Genomic DNA, 22699 nt, shown 5'->3' with positions numbered 1-22699 from the left:
TATCGTATATGTATAGAAAAGAGTTGTTTTAGAGAAAATCTGAATAGTAATTAGTATAGTAGAAGAACAAAGTGGTTTATTCGTTAGAAAAAAAACAACTGCTCAGAGGAGACTTCATAGTCCTTAGTAATATGCCTCAACAAATGAGAAAAGATTGCACCTAAATGATTAAATTAATACGTTACGAAGTAGATTCCACCAATTTAAATATATCTTGCTAAAGGTCTAGATGATGGCCCTCACCCCCTTCGGAGGATGGGGGGATCGAAGGAGGAGGTCTCCCCCACCAATGTACCATAAAAAGTTCGTGCGACCAGCCTTTTTCGATCCCCCACCTCCACCAGTTGAAAATATTTTTTTTATTAGATTTTATTTGAATTATAGTGTATGAAAATTGTCAACTTTTTATAGCACAGTGGTAGGGGAGACCTCCTCTTTCGATACCACCCATCCCCACCCCCGAAGGGGGTTGGGGCCATCATTTAGACCTTTACCGGAAATTCTTAATATTCTTTGATAGATTCACATTTCAAAACTCTGGATGCATTTTCCTTTGATTCAGAAAACGTCCAAGCCTCGACANAATGAATTCAAAATCATTGTTTACTACAGTATGCCAATAAAAACAATAAACAATTGCGAATAGAACTACATTAGGTACGTACACATAGATATGACTCAGAACATACTTTAAGCTTATAAAAATTCCCATGTACTTAATTGAACCCAAAACACAAAATATAGCAAATTTGATACATCAAAATACACACAAAGTAACAACAACAACAAACAACCTGCAACCTGCTGCTTGTTGTTATAGATCAAAGAAAACGAGATGCATAAGTAGTGAACTGACCATATAAGCTCATCGGTACAATCACCAATGGGCCGACATCTTAAAGGGCTGGTTTGGACTGACTGAAAAGGGAAAATTATTAATGGATAATACATAAATAAGTGCGGGCTACCAAATTCAACGAATACTTGTAGCGAACACCTTGGGGTTCATGGACGAGGTCTAGTGCAAGCAAAAATTGAATAAATACAATAAGAATAGTCACCAGGAGTCCCCAGGTAGATAATTGTTGTTAAGCTTTTAATTGGTACATGTATACAGATGGATAATGCAAGGGGTTAAAAAATATTCAAATAAATTTATAAATAGCACGACGACAGTTGGAACATTTAAAAGGGAAGAACGACCGATAAAATTTTGTTGTTTACAAAGTGATTAATATAAATCAGGAACCTCCGGTAGTCACGGAAATGCCAGTAGCATAATGGGTATTATGAGCCATTAAAATTCTCAGAAAATTATATTTATATTAATACAAATAAGCTATTTATAGGTACCTAGTTTGTAAGCATATTAAGTAAGTCTCAACCGTAAGTAACAGTATATAGGTAATTAAGAAAAGGGAAAGGTTTTTACATTTTCATTTACCTATAACGTAAAATCTATAATTTGATGGAAGCACCTATGTCATACGCACATTTTGAAAATAACGATTACTTGGGTAAGTCAGTTTAGACGATACATAATATAAAGTAAAACATAATTGTGGATAAATGCCTGTAGGAATTTGTTTTGTTATGATGAAGGTAAATGTTCAATTGATACCTACCTACAACATCATCCTTTAAAAGCTTTTGACACGGGATCGGTTAGTGACATTAAAAAATTTAAGATCTAAAAATACCTTAAGGTTCCACTCAAATGCTTAGGGGTTCCGCGTGTCGATGCTACAAATCAGAAGTTATCCCGCGTTCGTTCGGAGTTTCCTATTATTTAATACAAACATAAACTTAATACCTGCATATATGTTTATCTTTTTGTGTAAATAAATGCAAATTTATGCCTTATAGTAGGTCTAAAAGCTTCATAAAAAAAACAAGTGAAGGACCTTATCCCTTCACATGTAATTTGTAATAAAATAAATATCTGAGTATCCTACTGAACGAAAACTTCCATACAAAACACGCTACAAAAAAGGTATAACAGGTATAGTCAATTGTAACATGTATCCCTGCATTTCCCAAAAAAAAAAATAGGTACCAACATTTATATCAGTCCATCAATGCAATAAATACCGTGTGCACTTTTACCTGCTTACAGAAAGTAAATAAATCTTTAAAATTAACTATATGTATAAGTAGGTATACCTTCTTCCTCAAGTTCCACTTGGAAACCGGTTAACAACAGCTGCAATGCCAATGAGCCTGAGGACTTCTTTTATTAACTTAACAGCTACAGTTCATCCACATCACATCCATAAATACAACAACAAAAAACACGTTGTTCAACAATAACCACAGATAGTCACGAATATATATAAATACATGTATGCCTACGATTAAGTGCAAACTACTGGATTGATAATCACTATATTATTTTTAGAAGCACTACGATTCACCTGATGAATTGGTATCTACTAACAAAACGTCCTATTGCTGTATTAATTGGAAGGAAAATAAAAAATAACCCAGAGATTTCCGCCAACAATTAAAAACAAGCCACGACTGATAACGTTTATACTTAAACAAGCGAGTTCAGCTACTGAACCGTGACAGAATGAATCATCAAGAGACCTCGCAAACGACTGATTTTTGGGTTAGGTGCAATTATAAAAACGAAATCAAAAATTTTTGATTACTAAGAATTTGGAAAACAACATTAAATTAATCAATTCGATATCGNCATTAATCACTTGGAAAACCGATACATTCCATACATTATTTGCGAACTGAAAAGAAATATTCTTTTACAAAGGGAGCATCATCTTTTGATGGTGGTATACATATATACGTATATATATATATCGTTTAATTGATCTATTTTAATCCATTTTTAATTGCAACCAGACGCACACACCATGAAATCTCAGCATTGATATATCCATCGATACATTAATTAATAACATAATTGCATACATGTATGTCAATTAATTAGCTATTTAGAGACTTAATACATGTTTAAAGCACACGCTTATAAAACGTAACTGGTTTTTCATATTGTAGGATACCGCTGGCTTCACTTTTTACCATTTAATTAGTACAGTCATTGAAAACTAATTTGAATAAAATGAATGTTGCAATTTGTGAACCAGAGAGAAAAAATGCATTTTAAATTAGGTAAATTTATCATGTCGATGTCACATTCAAAATTTATATAAATTTATATAATTTTGCAATAAATGCGTACTCTTAATTAATAATTTGTTGCATATAATAAGTTAAGCATACACTAATTACCACCCAAGTTAAGAATAATGAAATACTTAAGAATTTTCGATATCCCAATGAATTAAGTAATAATTTCAGCATATTTTTACATAAAAAGAAGCAATATTTTGAACTTGCTTTAAAACTTTTAAATAATACTCCACACACAACTCTATAAAATTATTTTTATTAGTTAACGCTCATTCCTGGAAAATACGATTTATAATTATAGATTTTCCGTTATATCTACCTAATACACAGTTTTTTTTTCCTTTTGGAGGTAAAAACAAAATTCATAGTTGACGGAGTTTGCAGAAAAATTCTTGAATTTCGTAATTAGATACCACAACGTGGTTAATTTTTTTTTTATGTAAGTACCTACATAATTCGCTCCAGTTGCAAAATAATTAATAGCTGACCGCTCGCTAATAGCAATAAGTATTACATTCATTTTTGTATTCAGCAAGTAATTCAAATCGTTGACGTTAATAAATCGAGGCAATTAAGCAACAAAATTATACATCAATATACGAGGGGGCGTTTTGAGGTTGGCGGAATGGGGGTTAAAAAGTGGAAACAAAAGTAAGAATTTATTTTTCCTTTTCAATATATTCAACTGCTACCCTTATACATTTTTCCGACCTTTCAATTAACCTACGTATACCTTTCAAAAATATTTTGTCGTTGTCTGAAAAATACGCCGAAACTGCATCCTTCACTTCTTCGTCGCATGAAAATTCCTTCCCACGAAGACTTCTTCTCAAGTTTGGGAATAGTTAATAATCGCTAGGAGGTAGGTCAGGACTGAAGGGTGGGTGAGCCAAAATTTCGAAGCCAACCTTCTGCAGGGCAGCCATCGCAACACGGCTCTTGTGAACAGGCGCGTTATCGTGCAGATGGGGAACACCTTTGATCAATTTTCCTTTTCTTTTTTCTTTGGCTGCTTCCTTTACCCGCTCTAGGATTGAAGCATAGTATTCTCCGGTTATGGAGACACTTTTATATTTTTAATCGACCAACAGAATCCTTTCTGAGTCCCAAAAGACTGTAGCCATGATTTTCCTAGCCGAGTATGACACCTTAAACTTCTTGGGTGGTGGCGTGCTTTTTTTGTGCTACTGCATGGAGTCCTGTTTGGACTCAGGTTCATNACTTCATTCATTCGTTTTCATATTTGAAGCTGTAATAAGCTTTTTTGGAGCTCAATTTAATTAATAACTACAAAAAAGTCTGGAGCCTACGTTTTTCATTGTACAAAGACATAAAAATAGACATGCATTTTTTTATGAAATTTACCGTACACTCGCATTAAGGTTTTCAAGAAGAAGTTATTTTAAGAGTTATTTGACAAAAAGTGACATTTTGAAAGTAATTTATTTCGTAGCAAGTAACTCAAGAACTAAAGTTGGTAACTTTTGGTATGTTTTGTCGGGCATGTTCAGAAATGTATATTCTCAGAAGTCGGCGTAAACACAACCTCTTAATACTTTTACATTAATTGGCTTATTTTTTAACTTATGTACTAGGGTCAATTGAAAAGTCCCCGGCCTGACACATCGATGGCGGCACTAGAACTAAATCCATATGATTTTCAGTTAGTCCTAATCTTCAAAAGACGCGTCTATAAATTTGACGGCTGTCGGATCATTAGTTTGTGAATTATAGCATTTTTAGTGAAGCAACTTTTGTTATTGTGAAAAAAATGGATAAAAAGGAATTTCGCGTGTTGATAAAATATTGCTTTTTGAAGGGAAAAAATACAGTTGAAGCAAAAACTTGGCTTGATAACGAATTTCCGGACACTGCCCCAGGAAAATCAACCATCAAGGATTGGTATGCTAAGTTTAGACGTGGTGAAATGAGCACCGAAGACGGTGAACGCAGTGGACGCCCAAAAGAGGCTGTTACGGACGAAAACATTAAAAAAATCCACAAAATGATTTTGAATGACCGTAAATTGAAATTGAATGAAATAGCAGACACTCTACAGATATCAACGGAACGTATACATCACATCATTCACGAATATTTGGGTATGAGAAAGCTCTGTGCAAAGTGGGTGCCGCGCGAGCTCACTTTTGACCAAAAACAACGACGAGTTGATGATTCAGAGCAGTGTTTGAAGATGATCACGCGTAATAAACCCGAGTTTTTGCGTCGATATGTGACAATGGATGAAACATGGCTCCATCATTTCACTCCGAAGTCCAATCGACAGTCATCGGAGTGGACTGCACACGATGAACCCGCTCCAAAGCGTGCAAAAACGCAACAGTCGGCTGGCAAGGTTATGGCGTCTGTATTTTGGGATGCGCGTGGAATAATTTTCATTGACTACCTTGAAAAAGGAAGGACCATCAACAGCGACTATTACATAGCGTTATTGGACCGTTTGAAGGACGAAATCGCCGAGAAACGACCGCATTTGCAGAAAAAGAAAGTCCTGCTTCACCAAGACAATGCACCGTCTCACAAGTCAGTGAAAACGATGGCAAAAATTCATGAATTGGGCTTCGAATTGCTTCCGCATCCACCGTATTCTCCAGATCTGGCCCCCAGCGACTACTTCCTGTTCTCAGATCTCAAAAGAATGCTCGTTGGGAAAAAATTTTCGTCGAATGAAGAGGTGATCGCCGAAACTGAGGCCTATTTTGAAGCAAAGGACAAATCGTACTACAAAAATGGTATCGAAAAGTTGGAGGATCGCTATAATCAGTGTATCACCCTTGAAGGGAATTATGTTGAATAAAAAAAACGAATTTTGCAAAAAAATTGTGTTTTACTATTTTAGGCCGGGGACTTTTCAATTGACCTGTTATTTGATGAAGTATTCGAAAATTTTGCTTTCAGCTGAAATATATTTAGCTTTGGATTTTAACTCACCTAATCGTCCAAAAGAGTGTGACAGTCTTTTCTTGAGTTTTTGCATACGAGACATAGCACCACTTTTCTTTTCTCGCATTGTGACCCCTGTTGGCAAACCGATCCCTGCAAAAAACAAAGAAACTGTTTATAACTGTAAATCTTCCCTTAAAATAACGCCCAAATAACTACAATAATTAATGAAATTAAGTACATCGATAAAAATACTTCGTAATTATTGTTAGAATGCGTAACTACTTCCCGAAAGAAATTTCAATCGATTAATAATGGATATTCCTTGACAAACAACAAAAATTTTCTTATTGCATTATAATTATTCACTATTCTGTTATAGTCCGTTCCCTTTAGTAAACTTTGTGGAAATATTCATTATTTGTGTGTAAGTTACGAAACATCTTTAATGAAAAGTCCTATGATTAATTGTGTGTAATATAGGATTACTGAAACCGTAATGTATGAGGTTATTGTTTCACATTCCGTATCAACTTATATGTAAAAAGATTCGTTTATCTGTTGTTTGGGCATTATTTATATCTAATCGCACAGTAACTAAATAAATAATCAAAGTATAATAGAAAAAATATCACGCATCGTCACATTTACTTCATTATACGAGAAACATTAAAAAAATTTTTGAAAGTCGTAGGTCAAGAACATTCGAATCTTACCACTTGAAGTGGCGAAAAGAAGTTGACCTTTAACCAATTTTAGTAACAAATAATTGGAATCTCACGTCAGGTAAAGCTCTCAAACGGAAAGGGGGAACCATTCACCCTATCATAACCTAACCTAACTTACCAAACCTAGCATAACACAAACTAACATAACCTAGGTTTCAATTTTAATTTAATAACTTGATTTGTTGCTAAAATGGTACCATTCAAAAGGACTTCCTAAACTTCCAAAATGGTATCGACCCCCGTTTCAGTAGATCCCATTCGGAATATCAATTATTTTGCCCTTTTACTTGCAATATTTTTTTTTTATTTAATTACGATTAAATAACGTTAAATAGCTTAAATTCCAACGTCAAAACGTGAGACAGAACACCCAAACAAACAAAGTTACTTTCTTCAGGGACTGAACAAAAGTTCGTCGTGACAACCCTCCTTACGATTATGAATACAGTACTTTAATTATCAATACTGTTACATATTCAAACTGCGTGCCTGTAATCACTTAGGTCCATTATGAACCCGATACAACTACAATATATACATGAATGTGGTTCATGTGCCGATGATACGAATAGGAAATTGTGTTGAGATAAGAGCAATAATCAAACATAAACAAATTGAGACAGCACGAGATAACGTACATCGAGAACGCCAGTTATATATTAATTGTATATTACATATACCCATGTACATACATATAAAGCAGATGCATTGTACATATAATAACCTCGATTCCGCTATCAGCTTCCTTATTGTAGAATTTTAATTATTTAGCAAGTAGATGTTGGTATAGTAAGTTCAAAATTTCATGAGCCTTCCTATGTCCTATTGTACATTACGAAAACATCGACTTACAATTAGCTGTGCCTCGCTACAGGTACAAAATGCAACGGGCAAAGTTTTTAAAAGATAAAAATCTAAAAATGTAGTAATCAATGAACTGGCGGAGTTTTGTTACTGTGCAATCCACAACATAAGGGCATTACATTCTGAACTACCTCTACGTATTTACATGTGTATGTATTGTAATAACTGCTATATTATCCGATAATTACTATGCCAGCTCATCGATACTTTCGCGTGTCGTTATGATCAAGTTTGCAGAAAAGTTTATCACCGAGTTTGTTATTAATTAGAGTACGGAATTATGTAATTATAAATATATGTATAGTTGTAACACTTGTACAATTCAATAAACAACTTTCTCTCAGTATTACTAGTCACTTAAGGTGATATTGATGTGATTTTGTCAGCATGCATTTAGATTTCCATAATATATATTAGTAAATCTTTAATAACACACTAAGATATTGTAGTTAAACGAAGAACCTCCTTTCGGCTAGTTTTGCTTTATAAAAATTGTAAAGTATACGAGATTGAAATGATAAGAATGCATCATGTATCAGGGAGAGAAAAATTTTCATTACTATAAGGTGGGTGCAAGAAATATGTAGATAGCAAAGGAATTTTTACCATGCCAGTATGGTAACTTTTCTATTTTCAGTCAAAGGTACCCAGATTATGAGACAGCATGGTAATTTTTACAAGATTTTTCTCTCCGTGTAGATACTTCACATTTGGTTACTAGAGAACAACTTCATACCCTTTTAAGTATAATAGGTGTAAACTACTAACAGATCTGAAATTGTGACATGACATTAATCACTTGGAAAACCGATACATTCCATACATTATTTGCGAACTGAAAAGAAATATTCTTTTACAAAGGGAGCATCATCTTTTGATGGTGGTATAGAAAAAATCGTACAAACGTTTTCAGTCTCCAATAAACGCAATTTTAGGCTATGATTAGTCCCAAATGTTCTTCGAAATCAGTTTGTCTTTTCTTAAAACTGAGAAAAGTAGAAGATGATGACACTTTTCAAAGCAATCTTCACACATGAAAATCAAAAACTGAATGTAGGTATATGAAGTCGGGGAATAATCAGAAAAATTACATAATATATTGACGAAGAAAAAGGAAAAATTAAAATTGCAGATACAAAAATTGAAAAAGGGAAGTGTGCAAATATGGGAGTTAAGGTTTCAGATTCGAACATCTTCGATCTCGAAAATATCTGGGAAAATATGTCAAATGAATGAAATATCAATTGCTTCAGAGAGAAACTACAACCTTCGAAGATTTACTTCAAAATGACAACACCAATCGCTTATTGTTTACGAAATGAACAATATACAACTGACAACAAACAATTAAATTAACAATTAATTCTTACTTAGTTAAACAAATTTCCGCAAAAATTTATTTATACATATAATTCAAGCATCGATTAAAATAAAAATTCTTTTTACCACAATAAAAGAAAAAAAAATAGTGGCATTTACTTAATTTAATGAGAGAAAAAATGCATTTTAAATTAGGTAAATTTATCATGTCGATGTCACATTCAAAATTTATATAAATTTATATAATTTTGCAATAAATGCGTACTCTTAATTAATAATTTGTTGCATATAATAAGTTAAGCATACACTAATTACCACCCAAGTTAAGAATAATGAAATACTTAAGAATTTTCGATATCCCAATGAATTAAGTAATAATTTCAGCATATTTTTACATAAAAAGAAGCAATATTTTGAACTTGCTTTAAAACTTTTAAATAATACTCCACACACAACTCTATAAAATTATTTTTATTAGTTAACGCTCATTCCTGAAAAATACGATTTATAATTATAGATTTTCCGTTATATCTACCTAATACACAGTTTTTTTTTCCTTTTGGAGGTAAAAACAAAATTCATAGTTGACGGAGTTTGCAGAAAAATTCTTGAATTTCGTAATTAGATACCACAACGTGGTTAATTTTTTTTTTATGTAAGTACCTACATAATTCGCTCCAGTTGCAAAATAATTAATAGCTGACCGCTCGCTAATAGCAATAAGTATTACATTCATTTTTGTATTCAGCAAGTAATTCAAATCGTTGACGTTAATAAATCGAGGCAATTAAGCAACAAAATTATACATCAATATACGAGGGGGCGTTTTGAAGTTGGCGGAATGGGGGTTAAAAAGTGGAAACAAAAGTAAGAATTTATTTTTCCTTTTCAATATATTCAACTGCTACCCTTATACATTTTTCCGACCTTTCAATTAACCTACGTATACCTTTCAAAAATATTTTGTCGTTGTCTGAAAAATACGCCGAAACTGCATCCTTCACTTCTTCGTCGCATGAAAATTCCTTCCCACGAAGACTTCTTCTCAAGTTTGGGAATAGTTAATAATCGCTAGGAGGTAGGTCAGGACTGAAGGGTGGGTGAGCCAAAATTTCGAAGCCAACCTTCTGCAGGGCAGCCATCGCAACACGGCTCTTGTGAACAGGCGCGTTATCGTGCAGATGGGGAACACCTTTGATCAATTTTCCTTTTCTTTTTTCTTTGGCTGCTTCCTTTACCCGCTCTAGGATTGAAGCATAGTATTCTCCGGTTATGGAGACACTTTTATATTTTTAATCGACCAACAGAATCCTTTCTGAGTCCCAAAAGACTGTAGCCATGATTTTCCTAGCCGAGTATGACACCTTAAACTTCTTGGGTGGTGGCGTGCTTTTTTTGTGCTACTGCATGGAGTCCTGTTTGGACTCAGGTTCATAATGATGAACCGAAGTTTCGTCCCCAGTAACAATTTGAGGCAATGCTCCTTTTGTATCTTCACTACAGAGGTCCAAAAACGCACGAGAACACTCCACACGCTATTGTTTTTGAGGTGGAGTGGGTATTCTCGGCACCCATCTTGCGCTGATTTTAGTCATGCCAACATGATCGTGAAGAATTTTAAAAATGGTTGTGTCTGATACTCCTATCATTTCTGCGAGTTNAGCTTTGTTCTAATGTCTGTAGAAGGCCATTTTTTAATTTCTATTGAAAATACGTGTCGTACAAGAAGCACCAACTTTAAGCACTTGCAAACGCTTTTAATGACCATATTATTGAAAACCAAAAACGTACAGAGTTAGTGTGAACCTTTGTCTGTTACTATACAAAAAATCACACATTTATCTCGCAGAGTTAAATCACAATGTTTAAAATAGAAACCCACATTCGGAAAAATTCCCACTAGGCACGAGTGGTCTATTGCGGTCGATCTCCTTAATAAATGACACCGAATCCTTTTCTGTTTACCGATTGCATCAGCGAATAATGGAATTCTTAGCCGCGAATGCAGGAACTGGGTTGCAATTTTTCACCAGCGAATAATGAAAACGCGAATAAGGAAACCGTGAATAAGGAACTTTTATTGTATTGTATTTTGGTACATCCATAGGTACGTATCTACCACCTGTAACGTTTCAAATTTCTGGGAACGTATGGTAATTCTACGTAGTATTTTTTTTTTGGGTGGAAATCCGAAAATCTCAAACAATGAAGTTCAATATGTGATTAATGCACATCCAGTAATGATAAAAACAATTGATGCCAATCGCACCGACGTTAATCACCATCTATTTATAAAATGTATCATTTATGAGGAAAACGCAAACATTTTGATAAATGTAATATGACTTCATAACTTAAACTTTTCAAAGTATTTAGCGATAAAACGAGCAATTATAAAACTCAGTATTTATCTATATGTGTAATGCAACTTATTCAGAGACATCGCTGATTAAATTATTGCTTAGTTCTTTTCATATATAATATTTTAATATGACACCGCCAAGTTTAAAACCATACGCATTCAACTCCACATATTTTTGCGATGAATATGATTTCGAAACTAAAGAATTTTTCACTTCTTCAGGGGCAGGAAATTAGCTTGCTTATCACGGAACTTAAGATATCTCGAGTTTAATACCACATAAAATCTGCAACGGTGTGGTCCATACGGAAAAAGGTTTACTACGTACCTGGTCCCACACCAGTATTTTTAATTTTCCCAACAAACTAATAGGGGAATTCCATGCCAATTATTACGATCACCTACTTTGTACATACTTCGTTCGCTTTAAAAAATTGAACCACGATATTTCTTATCAGCTACAACATTTAAGTGGTACTAACAAAGTAAAAGGGTTATAAAATTTTATCAATAAGCAACTGTTTAATGCGTAGGTAGGTATAGTTTTATTTTATTATACAGCAAATAGTCCACGTGGCTTACGTATTTATAACTCTCCAAATTCTATTTATCCAATCCATTTTAAAAATGTATAGATGCACATATAAGAACTAATTAAGAAACCAACTAATGTTCTAGTGTAAGTATGTATGTTTGTAATGTAAATCGGTGCAGTTATGTCTTCTAATATTACGAGTTTCTGCAATTAGTTGACTACTAAAACATTAATTGAAAGATGAAACTGCCGCAGATCTATTTTTAATAGGGATTTTTGATGAAAAAATTGGACGCGTTAGACATGTTTAAATGCGAATATTCGGAAAATGTAATAAACCTATTCTAAAGATGGGTAGGTAACGTACTAGATTTTTGGGTTAGGTGCAATTATAAAAACGAAATCAAAAATTTTTGATTACTAAGAATTTGGAAAACAACATTAAATTAATCAATTCGATATCGAAATACCATTAACTGGTGTATCTCTACTTAAAATATGTTCATGATTCATTCGTGCAGACAAGTTATCAGGTTTACCTACTGATTTTAACTATGGCTTACTTACAGTTAATTTGTAGCATTGTAATATTAGTTAATTGAAATATATGAAGTGCTAGGCATCAAGGATGAAATGTTGTCGTCCCAGTGTTATGCACTAAGGGACCACCACGGAGAATCCCCATGATTAATATATAAATGGGTGGAACTACTTTTATCATAATACGGTAGAAAAAAAAGAACAAATAATCATAACAAACATTGATAACATACCTACTCATATTTTTCATTCACTGTTTACATTAATTTTTCGTTTTCATTGTAATACAATCATCGACGAAAACATTTTTTTATTCAAAGTAAAACAAAAAAATAAAATAAAACGAAAATCAAGTAACCCTGGTAGAATAAAACAGAAAAGAAAACGGTCGCTTTTCACGAAATGGGTTCAGGCTCGGACAGTAATTGCTTACTAAATCTTATGAACGACGTGTTTTTTGTAAAAATCGTCCAGGCGTCGGGACGCGTCACCCCAGGAAACTACCGCCATTAAACCACTTCATCCTAATCTCCGATGATTAAACAAATGACTTCAATGACAAAACACACCAGATATGTATCGTATATGTATAGAAAAGAGTTGTTTTAGAGAAAATCTGAATAGTAATTAGTATAGTAGAAGAACAAAGTGGTTTATTCGTTAGAAAAAAAACAACTGCTCAGAGGAGACTTCATAGTCCTTAGTAATATGCCTCAACAAATGAGAAAAGATTGCACCTAAATGATTAAATTAATACGTTACGAAGTAGATTCCACCANAAAGGTAAAACAATACATAAAAATATTGACAAAGTTATATCTTTATCAATAGGTTAGGTTAGGTTATGTTATGTTTTGTTCAAGTGACCACCCTCTTTCGATCCCCCACCTCCACCCGCTTGAAAATAATTTTTTGATTGAATTTTATTTGAATTATAGTGTATGCAAATTGTCAAAATAATCAACTTTCAACCACCATAACTTTTGATGGGGGACCGCCGCAATTTTTTTATGGGGTTTTACTCAGGTGACCGCCCCCTTTCGATCCCCCCCCATAACTATTTATGGGGGTGAGACCGCCACGAACTTTTTATGGTATAGTGGTGGGGGAGACCTCCTCTTTCGATCTCACCCCCATCATCTAGGCATTTACCTATATCTCTCTTATTTGACCAAACCTAAATCGAATCTACCTCAACAAAACCTAACACGTACCTGTACCTTTCAATATTTGGCAATCAATGAATTCAAAATCATTGTTTACTACAGCATGCCAATAAAAACAATAAACAATTGCGAATAGAACTACATTAGGTACGTACACATAGATATGACTCAGAACATACTTTAAGCTTATAAAAATTCCCATGTACTTAATTGAACCCAAAACACAAAATATAGCAAATTTGATACATCAAAATACACACAAAGTAACAACAACAACAAACAACCTGCAACCTGCTGCTTGTTGTTATAGATCAAAGAAAACGAGATGCATAAGTAGTGAACTGACCATATAAGCTCATCGGTACAATCACCAATGGGCCGACATCTTAAAGGGCTGGTTTGGACTGACTGAAAAGGGAAAATTATTAATGGATAATACATAAATAAGTGCGGGCTACCAAATTCAACGAATACTTGTAGCGAACACCTTGGGGTTCATGGACGAGGTCTAGTGCAAGCAAAAATTGAATAAATACAATAAGAATAGTCACCAGGAGTCCCCAGGTAGATAATTGTTGTTAAGCTTTTAATTGGTACATGTATACAGATGGATAATGCAAGGGGTTAAAAAATATTCAAATAAATTTATAAATAGCACGACGACAGTTGGAACATTTAAAAGGGAAGAACGACCGATAAAATTTTGTTGTTTACAAAGTGATTAATATAAATCAGGAACCTCCGGTAGTCACGGAAATGCCAGTAGCATAATGGGTATTATGAGCCATTAAAATTCTCAGAAAATTATATTTATATTAATACAAATAAGCTATTTATAGGTACCTAGTTTGTAAGCATATTAAGTAAGTCTCAACCGTAAGTAACAGTATATAGGTAATTAAGAAAAGGGAAAGGTTTTTACATTTTCATTTACCTATAACGTAAAATCTATAATTTGATGGAAGCACCTATGTCATACGCACATTTTGAAAATAACGATTACTTGGGTAAGTCAGTTTAGACGATACATAATATAAAGTAAAACATAATTGTGGATAAATGCCTGTAGGAATTTGTTTTGTTATGATGAAGGTAAATGTTCAATTGATACCTACCTACAACATCATCCTTTAAAAGCTTTTGACACGGGATCGGTTAGTGACATTAAAAAATTTAAGATCTAAAAATACCTTAAGGTTCCACTCAAATGCTTAGGGGTTCCGCGTGTCGATGCTACAAATCAGAAGTTATCCCGCGTTCGTTCGGAGTTTCCTATTATTTAATACAAACATAAACTTAATACCTGCATATATGTTTATCTTTTTGTGTAAATAAATGCAAATTTATGCCTTATAGTAGGTCTAAAAGCTTCATAAAAAAAACAAGTGAAGGACCTTATCCCTTCACATGTAATTTGTAATAAAATAAATATCTGAGTATCCTACTGAACGAAAACTTCCATACAAAACACGCTACAAAAAAGGTATAACAGGTATAGTCAATTGTAACATGTATCCCTGCATTTCCCAAAAAAAAAAATAGGTACCAACATTTATATCAGTCCATCAATGCAATAAATACCGTGTGCACTTTTACCTGCTTACAGAAAGTAAATAAATCTTTAAAATTAACTATATGTATAAGTAGGTATACCTTCTTCCTCAAGTTCCACTTGGAAACCGGTTAACAACAGCTGCAATGCCAATGAGCCTGAGGACTTCTTTTATTAACTTAACAGCTACAGTTCATCCACATCACATCCATAAATACAACAACAAAAAACACGTTGTTCAACAATAACCACAGATAGTCACGAATATATATAAATACATGTATGCCTACGATTAAGTGCAAACTACTGGATTGATAATCACTATATTATTTTTAGAAGCACTACGATTCACCTGATGAATTGGTATCTACTAACAAAACGTCCTATTGCTGTATTAATTGGAAGGAAAATAAAAAATAACCCAGAGATTTCCGCCAACAATTAAAAACAAGCCACGACTGATAACGTTTATACTTAAACAAGCGAGTTCAGCTACTGAACCGTGACAGAATGAATCATCAAGAGACCTCGCAAACGACTGTTTATGGAGCAATGGAATTCGGAATCGGCCGACGACAAGGACGAAGAAGGCGACTACTTCGACTACGACGACGAACAAGCGAAAAGCAAATCGCTACAGGCACACTACTTAATGCTACACGCAAACATTCAACGCATGCGTCTTTTCCAGGCAACACAATCTCCAAAGTTTAGAAAATCAACCACTGGCACTGTATCTAATCATGCCATGTCTCCAACTTTCGTGATAATTAGACCATAATAATCAATCATGATGTATTTGTTCTTACTATGTATTAGGATATCTACATTCAAGGAAAGTTTAGATTGCAAAATTTCGTTGACTATCAAGGATGATGTCTACAGTCTAGGTTTGTACCACTATGTACATCTTAATATCAAAAAAGCCCTGAAGATATTCCTTGTGATCAAGGATGAAAATCGGAAAAAACTGACGCTGACCCGGTGCAAACTAAAAATCCTGAATTTCATTGCTAAAGTGGTCAAAGAAATCAAGGATTTCATGTTTTAATATGGAAGAGTCAGGGAAGTTCGGTTATAAGTTATAACAGAATACAAAAAGCAAACTGGACGACATAACTTTTACCCGGAAGAAGCATTGACTTATTATTTTCCCTGCTGCATTTCGTTAAGAATAAGTAATTATCCTTTAATGTTATTAATGACCCGGTACATTTTTCATCCAGTTACAAAAATCATTATTCATTAAAACATTGCTGCAAATACAAGCACAGAAAAGAATTTTTGACGTCATCCATGGTAATAATTCATTCGGCACGCTTATTTATATTCGGCTATGCAAAGTCGGAAATTTCACCCCTTTTATTGGGTCAGCTGCGGTGAAATATTGTTACGATGAGGCTAGCCCCGAATTAAAAGAGCAATAATACGCTTATTTTGTTCTTGGAATATCGGCCAGATTTACTAACATTTACAATTACTTAGTGATAAGCAAAACTGGTTTTCGTCTTGCAAAAATACAAAATCAAGATAAGACCAAATACGCAAGACTAAACGAAAAAATATTACTTCCGGCGGTTTTATCAGTTAAATTATTTGAAGCAACATCAGTGCACTCTAGTTTTGGAGCAAAACATATTTTTTGTTATTTGATATTTTCAGTTTGCATTACTAGATTTTAACATTAAATATGAAAAAACAAAACTCTCCCATTCTTTCAATTATACAGGGTTGGTCCGCAAAGTAATACGACTGAGTCGATTTAAAAAAATTTATTGAGCCAATCGTTACAATTCTTTAAAAACTTTCAAAAGAGGCTCCTTCTGCGTCGATGCAGCGCTGCCAGCGCGATTTCCAAGCATTGAAGGCGTCACGGAAGGCATTCTGCGGAATAGCCTTAAGAGCCGCGGGGCATGCTGCTTGGATCCCCTTTGTCGTTTCAAAATGCTTGCCTTTCATCGGCCTTTTCAGGCGAGCAAACAAAAGAAAGTCCGTGGGGCCACACCTGGGCTGTAGGGCGGCTGCTGAAGCGTTAGGATGCCGACCTTGTTCAGGTAGCTGTCCACAAGAAAGGTGGTGTGAGCCGGGGCGTTGTCGTGGTGCAGGTTCCAGTCGGCTGCGATGTCTTGTCGGACCCGATTGACCCTTCGTTTGAGTCTGTTGAGCACTTCCACGTAAAACTCAACGTTGACGGTTTGTCCAGGAGGAACAAATTCATAGTGGCGATGCCTTTCATGTCAAAAAAGACAATGAGCATCGTTTTCACTTTGGATTTGCTCATTCTTCCCTTTTTTGGGCGAGGAGACGCCGGCGTGTGCCACTCGGAAGATTACCTCTTTGTCTCGGGATCATACTTAAAGATTCATGACTCGTCACCTGTATCTCTGCTCTAACGAACGCTGCATTTTCGGCTTGAACCACTCACAGAAACACGTAGCGCGAAAAACCCTGTTCTAACACTCCAGGTGCTCGGATACAACTCACCAGCCGCTCGTTCGTTAGCTATGAATGCCCTCAACCAAATCCAGCTGGTGCGCGCACGCTCCGAAGTACAGTCGCGGCGGAAGGAAATCAGTCCTATTACTTTCCGGACAAACCCTGTAGATACAAGAACATCCACGTAGGAAATCTTCTTTGCTCCTATTTCTAAATAACACATGGTTGAAATATAATATACAAATTAACTTTGTACAATTTTTTTCTCTAAAATGTCGGTTTATGTTTTTAGGGAGTGTCAATTCATGCGCTGGAGGAAGGATGAGTCCTCGAAATTTCCATGACTCTCGGATTCAAAGATCAAAACATAACACGCAAGACCAAGACTACAAATATTTGAGCAAAACCAATACCAAGATCGAATGAGCAAGATCAAGACCAATACCAAGACTGAGTCAGCTCAACCATACTGTGGTACTGTGATACCTGGACTTCCGTAGCTATACGGAAAATGTTCTTGTTTACTAGTTGTGCTTCTATGTTAGCAGAACATGAAACTGTTAGCTTTAATATTCACAATGGGATACAGAATGCCAGCTTCTTATACATATCTTCGCCCAAAAGAATTATATTCTTACATTGAGAAGAAATCTAAATCCGATGCTGACTCTGTCATTCTTCTCCCAATTCCTTCCAAACTTTTCTGTACAACTTAAAATATCATCAAATATCTCTTCAACTCTTCATCTTTGATGTTGATATTGAAACCGAGTTTGTACTCTTCCGGACCAACCGAATCTATCGACTGATTCTGTAGGGTTGTTCGGAAAGTCATTTCGTTTTTTCCCGACAGAGGATTTAATTGTATTCTTTTGCACCCAACTTCACATTTAAGCCGTATAATTTTTACATGCTTTGAGAGCTCATATAGCAAGGCTTGTGTGTGAAAAATTCCAATTAATTCTACGCAGTAGTTTTTGGTTGGTGCCCTTTTAAATATGGAGAGCGATAAGCAGCATTTTCGACATATCTTACTGTTTTACTACAGAAAGGGTAAAAATGCTGTTCAAGCCAGAAAGAAATTGACTGATGTGTATGGAGAAGGTGTGTTGACAGTACGCCAGTGCCAGAACTGGTTCGCTAAATTTCGATCCGGCAATTTTGATGTCGAAGATGCACCACGTTCGGGAAGGCCGGTTGAAGCTGATAAAGACGCGATAAAGGCATTAGTTGATGTGAACCGGCGAATAACAACACGTGAGATCGGATTGAGGTTAAATTTATCAAATTCAACAGTTTATGACCACTTGAAAGGCCTGGGATTATCCTCGAAGCTCGATGTATGGGTTCCCCATGTTCTCACAGAGAGAAATCTGTGTCGCCGCATTGACGTCTGCGATTCGCTTCTCAAACGTCACGAAAATGATCCGTTTTTGAAGCGCATCATCACTGGGGACGAAAAATGGGTTGTATACAACAACGTCAAACGCAAGAGGTCATGGAGCAAAAAAGATGAACCGGCTCAAACCATTTCCAAAGCCGATATTCACCAAAAAAAGGTGATGCTGTCTGTTTGGTGGGATTTTAAAGGAATCGTTTTTTTTGAGCTTTTACCGGATAACACAACGATTAATTCGGAAGTCTACTGTCATCAGCTGGACAAACTGAATGATGCACTTCAACAGAAAAGGTCAGAACTAATCAACAGGAAAGGTGTAGTGTTTCACCAAGACAACGCGAGACCTCACACAAGTTTGGTCACTCGCCAAAAGCTTTTACAGCTTGAATGGGATACAATGCTACACCCACCATATTCTCCAGACCTGGCACCATCGGATTATTATTTGTTCCGGTCACTCCAAAATTTTTTAGACGGTAAAACCTTCACCTCAAATGAGGAGGTCAAAAACCTCCTCGATCAGTTTTTTGCCAGCAAAGACCAAAAATTTTATGAGCGTGGAATTATGCTACTACCAGAAAGATGGCAAAAGGTGTTGGACCAGAACGGTCAATATATAATTTAATAAAGTATTTGTTTATTATACGAAAACTGTCTTTCATTTCCACAAAAATAAAAAACGAAATGACTTTCCGAACAACCCTATAATTTTATGGCAATACTCAATAAATACGCAGACACCGCTCGACAACTTCTCATTGATAAAATCTGTCATCATCTTCGGCCGAAGACTGAACCAATCATTGCTTTTCTCGGAAACTAAAGCAACCTACTCAACTAAATATTTGCAACCATTATCCTAATCTAGGTTTACCTCTGCCCCTCTTAATTCCTGCTTCTCATGTATCTCTTAACTAACCTTTCATATTTCAGAAGTTTTGTTACCAACAACCGACATATCTCGCTTGTTACTTCTTGCGTTCCATATCGCCTTCTGCCCTCCTATTCTTTCGACGTAATATACAGGGTTTGTCCGGAAAGTAATAGGTAGAGGGCATTCCTAGCTAACGAACGAGCGGCTGGTGAGTTGTCTCCGAGCACCTGGAGAGTCAGAACAGGATTTTTCGCGCGACGGGTTTCTGTGAGTGGTGCAAGCCGAAAATGCAGCGTTCGTTAGAGCAAATTATTACGCGATTAAATTCTGTGTGAAACTCGGTAAATCTGCGACAGAGACGTTTGATATGATCAAGCAGGCTTACCCAGATGTTGCTTTAGCATGAAGTGGTGTGTTTCGGTGGCACCAGGCCTTTTCAGAGGGCCAATGAAGACCGTGCTGGAAGACCTTCGACTTCGACAAACGCCGACAATGTGACACGTGTGCGCGAAGTTTTGAAATCAGAACGTCGACTAAGTATTCGTTTAATTGCCCAGATTAAATTTACCAAAATCTGTGGTTCATGACATTGTGACGGAGCATTTGAACATGCGCAAGGTGTGCGCGAAGATGGTCCCAAAAGTGCTCACTGACGACCAGAAATTGCGGCTAGTGGAAGTGTGCCAAGAAAGTCTAAACATGTGTGAAACTGACCTCCAATTTTTGAATAACGTAATCACAGGTGACGAGTCATGGATCTATGAGTATGATCCCGAGACAAAGAGGCAATCTTCCGAGTGGCACACGCCGGCGTCTCCTCGCCCAAAAAAGGGAAGAATGAGCAAATCCAAAGTGAAAACGATGCTCATTGTCTTTTTTGACATGAAAGGCATGTCCACCATGAAGCCAAGTTTTACGTGGAAGTGCTCAACAGACTCAAACGAAGGGTCAATCGGGTCCGACAAGACATCGCAGCCGACTGGAAATTGCACCACGACAACGCCCCGACACACACCGCCTTTCTTGTGGACAGCCACCTGACCAAGGCCGGCATCCTAACGCTTCCGCAGCCGCCCTACAGGCCAGATGTGGCCCCGCCGGACTTTTTTTTGTTTGCTCGCCTGAAAAGGCCGATGAAAGGCAAGCATTTTGAGACGACAAAGGGGATCCAAGCAGCATGCACCGCGGCTCTTAAGGCTATTCCGCAGAATGCCTTCCGTGACGCCTTCAATGCTTGGAAATCGCGCTGGCAGCGCTGCATCGAAGCAGAAGGAGCCTATTTTGAAAGTTTTTAAAGAATTGTAACGATTGGTTCAATAAATTTTTTTAAATCGACTCAGTCCTATTACTTTCCGGACAAATCCTGTATTGAGCATATAAAAACGATTAAATGTTATACGTGGTTGTTATAAAAATGATATCCCTTTTACTTCCAAAAAGAAAATTAGAAAAACAATTGAAAATCAATACAAAATTATATATGGATATCTAAATGACATGTTTTCGCGAAATTTTGCTTGCGAATAATAACACGGAGGGCATATATATATATACCTTTTTCTTTTCGGAATAGTTCAAGGATGAGGGGTCTGACAAGATAAATGAACGAGGGTGAATGGAGGTCAGGATTCTGCTTACAAAATACGGACGTTTCCTTTTTTCAAAAACGGCCTTCAATTATTCCTGCACATTTTTTTCCTAGATGAGAATTTAATAATTTCTTGTATCTCGTAACGATCCCACCACTCAGATAAGTTGCACATTCATCCATTAACCATTTCCGTAGGAAATAAGGAACTTTTCCTTTTTCGTCTTTTTCTTATTCAATATTCTACGTTCCCGGCTACCTAATTATGGAATTTCCTCACTCCTGATTCACAACTAATTTAAAACTTCAAAACTGTTTAATTCCCCGGGTGGCATATCCAAGTTTAGAAAAATTAAAACTTAATGGATAAAATACAAACAAGTGAAAGCTTCATATCCCTGAACGGCAAAATTTATTGTGGTTATCCTTGTTTTCTTGTGAATAAGTACATTCANTTAAAACTTCAAAACTGTTTAATTCCCCGGGTGGCATATCCAAGTTTAGAAAAATTGAAACTTAATGGATAAAATACAAACAAGTGAAAGCTTCATATCCCTGAACGGCAAAATTTATTGTGGTTATCCTTGTTTTCTTGTGAATAAGTACATTCATTCAGTTTTGTATTCTATTACTGTGTCCAAATTACGCAAAATACAAAAATACATTATTTATTATTTAATCCGCAACCCTAACAACAGCACCAATAAAAGAACAGACTTCCTTGACGTTCTCCCACAATCAATTCCAGACGGCTTATTTGGGAAGTGTTCTTTCTGTTAGTATCTTGTCCCAATCTTCTTAGTTGTGAAACAGTGGAATGGTTTGTTATTCATTAGGTCCATTCGAGGTCCGGGTCGAAATTATTGACCTTACGGACAAATACACTGTCCCTGGGTACTCTTTCCTTGTAAAATACCAGAAGCGAGCGTATAAAAAAAGGTACATTTGAATTTCAAAAAAGGCCGACTTCTAGGAAACGCAAATACGAAAACATTTCAACTCCGAACAAAAAGGTCGACAAAAAGTGCTGTAAAGTTCCTATAGAAAATTGAAAAACTGCTAAAAACTCACTCCAAACATTAGAAGTAATTAACTACGAAGATGTACTGCGCTATAATTAAATAATAAATGTGTTTTTTTCGGTGAAACCAACCAACCAACCAATTGATGCATATTTTACTGAAGAAGAATTTGCAATAGACGTGGTTCCAAAGTTTGGTTTTGGTGTGTCATTTGAAAAATACCTACACACTTAGATAAATTACCATTCAAACAGGA

The 22699-nt window shown here is 35.7% G+C and overlaps 1 protein-coding gene across 2 annotated transcripts in view; it reads right to left on the bottom strand.

The window, feature by feature from the left end:
* LOC108732446 (cyclin-dependent kinase 14) overlaps nt 1–15700 on the bottom strand; it is a 115081-nt gene extending 99381 nt beyond the window's left edge. Inside the window, exons 1-3 of one of the 2 annotated variants that reach the window (XM_025981053.1) lie at nt 15652–15700; nt 2164–2589; nt 857–918 (exon numbers count right to left, since the gene is read on the bottom strand). In XM_025981053.1, coding sequence (XP_025836838.1) covers nt 857–869 — 13 coding nt within the window. In that variant the 5' untranslated portion in view covers nt 870–918; nt 2164–2589; nt 15652–15700. The remainder of the gene's footprint in view (nt 1–856; nt 919–2163; nt 2590–15651) is intronic. The other variant, XM_018463258.1, reaches the window with a different exon arrangement.
* Nucleotides 15701–22699: the final 6999 nt, after the last annotated feature.

This window comes from Agrilus planipennis, unplaced genomic scaffold, assembly GCF_000699045.2.
Source record: "Agrilus planipennis isolate EAB-ADULT unplaced genomic scaffold, Apla_2.0 scaffold10, whole genome shotgun sequence".
Lineage (NCBI taxonomy): Eukaryota > Metazoa > Arthropoda > Insecta > Coleoptera > Buprestidae > Agrilus > Agrilus planipennis.
The sequence above is the reverse complement of the archived record's forward strand: the minus strand, read 5'-3'. Positions and strand labels throughout refer to the sequence as shown.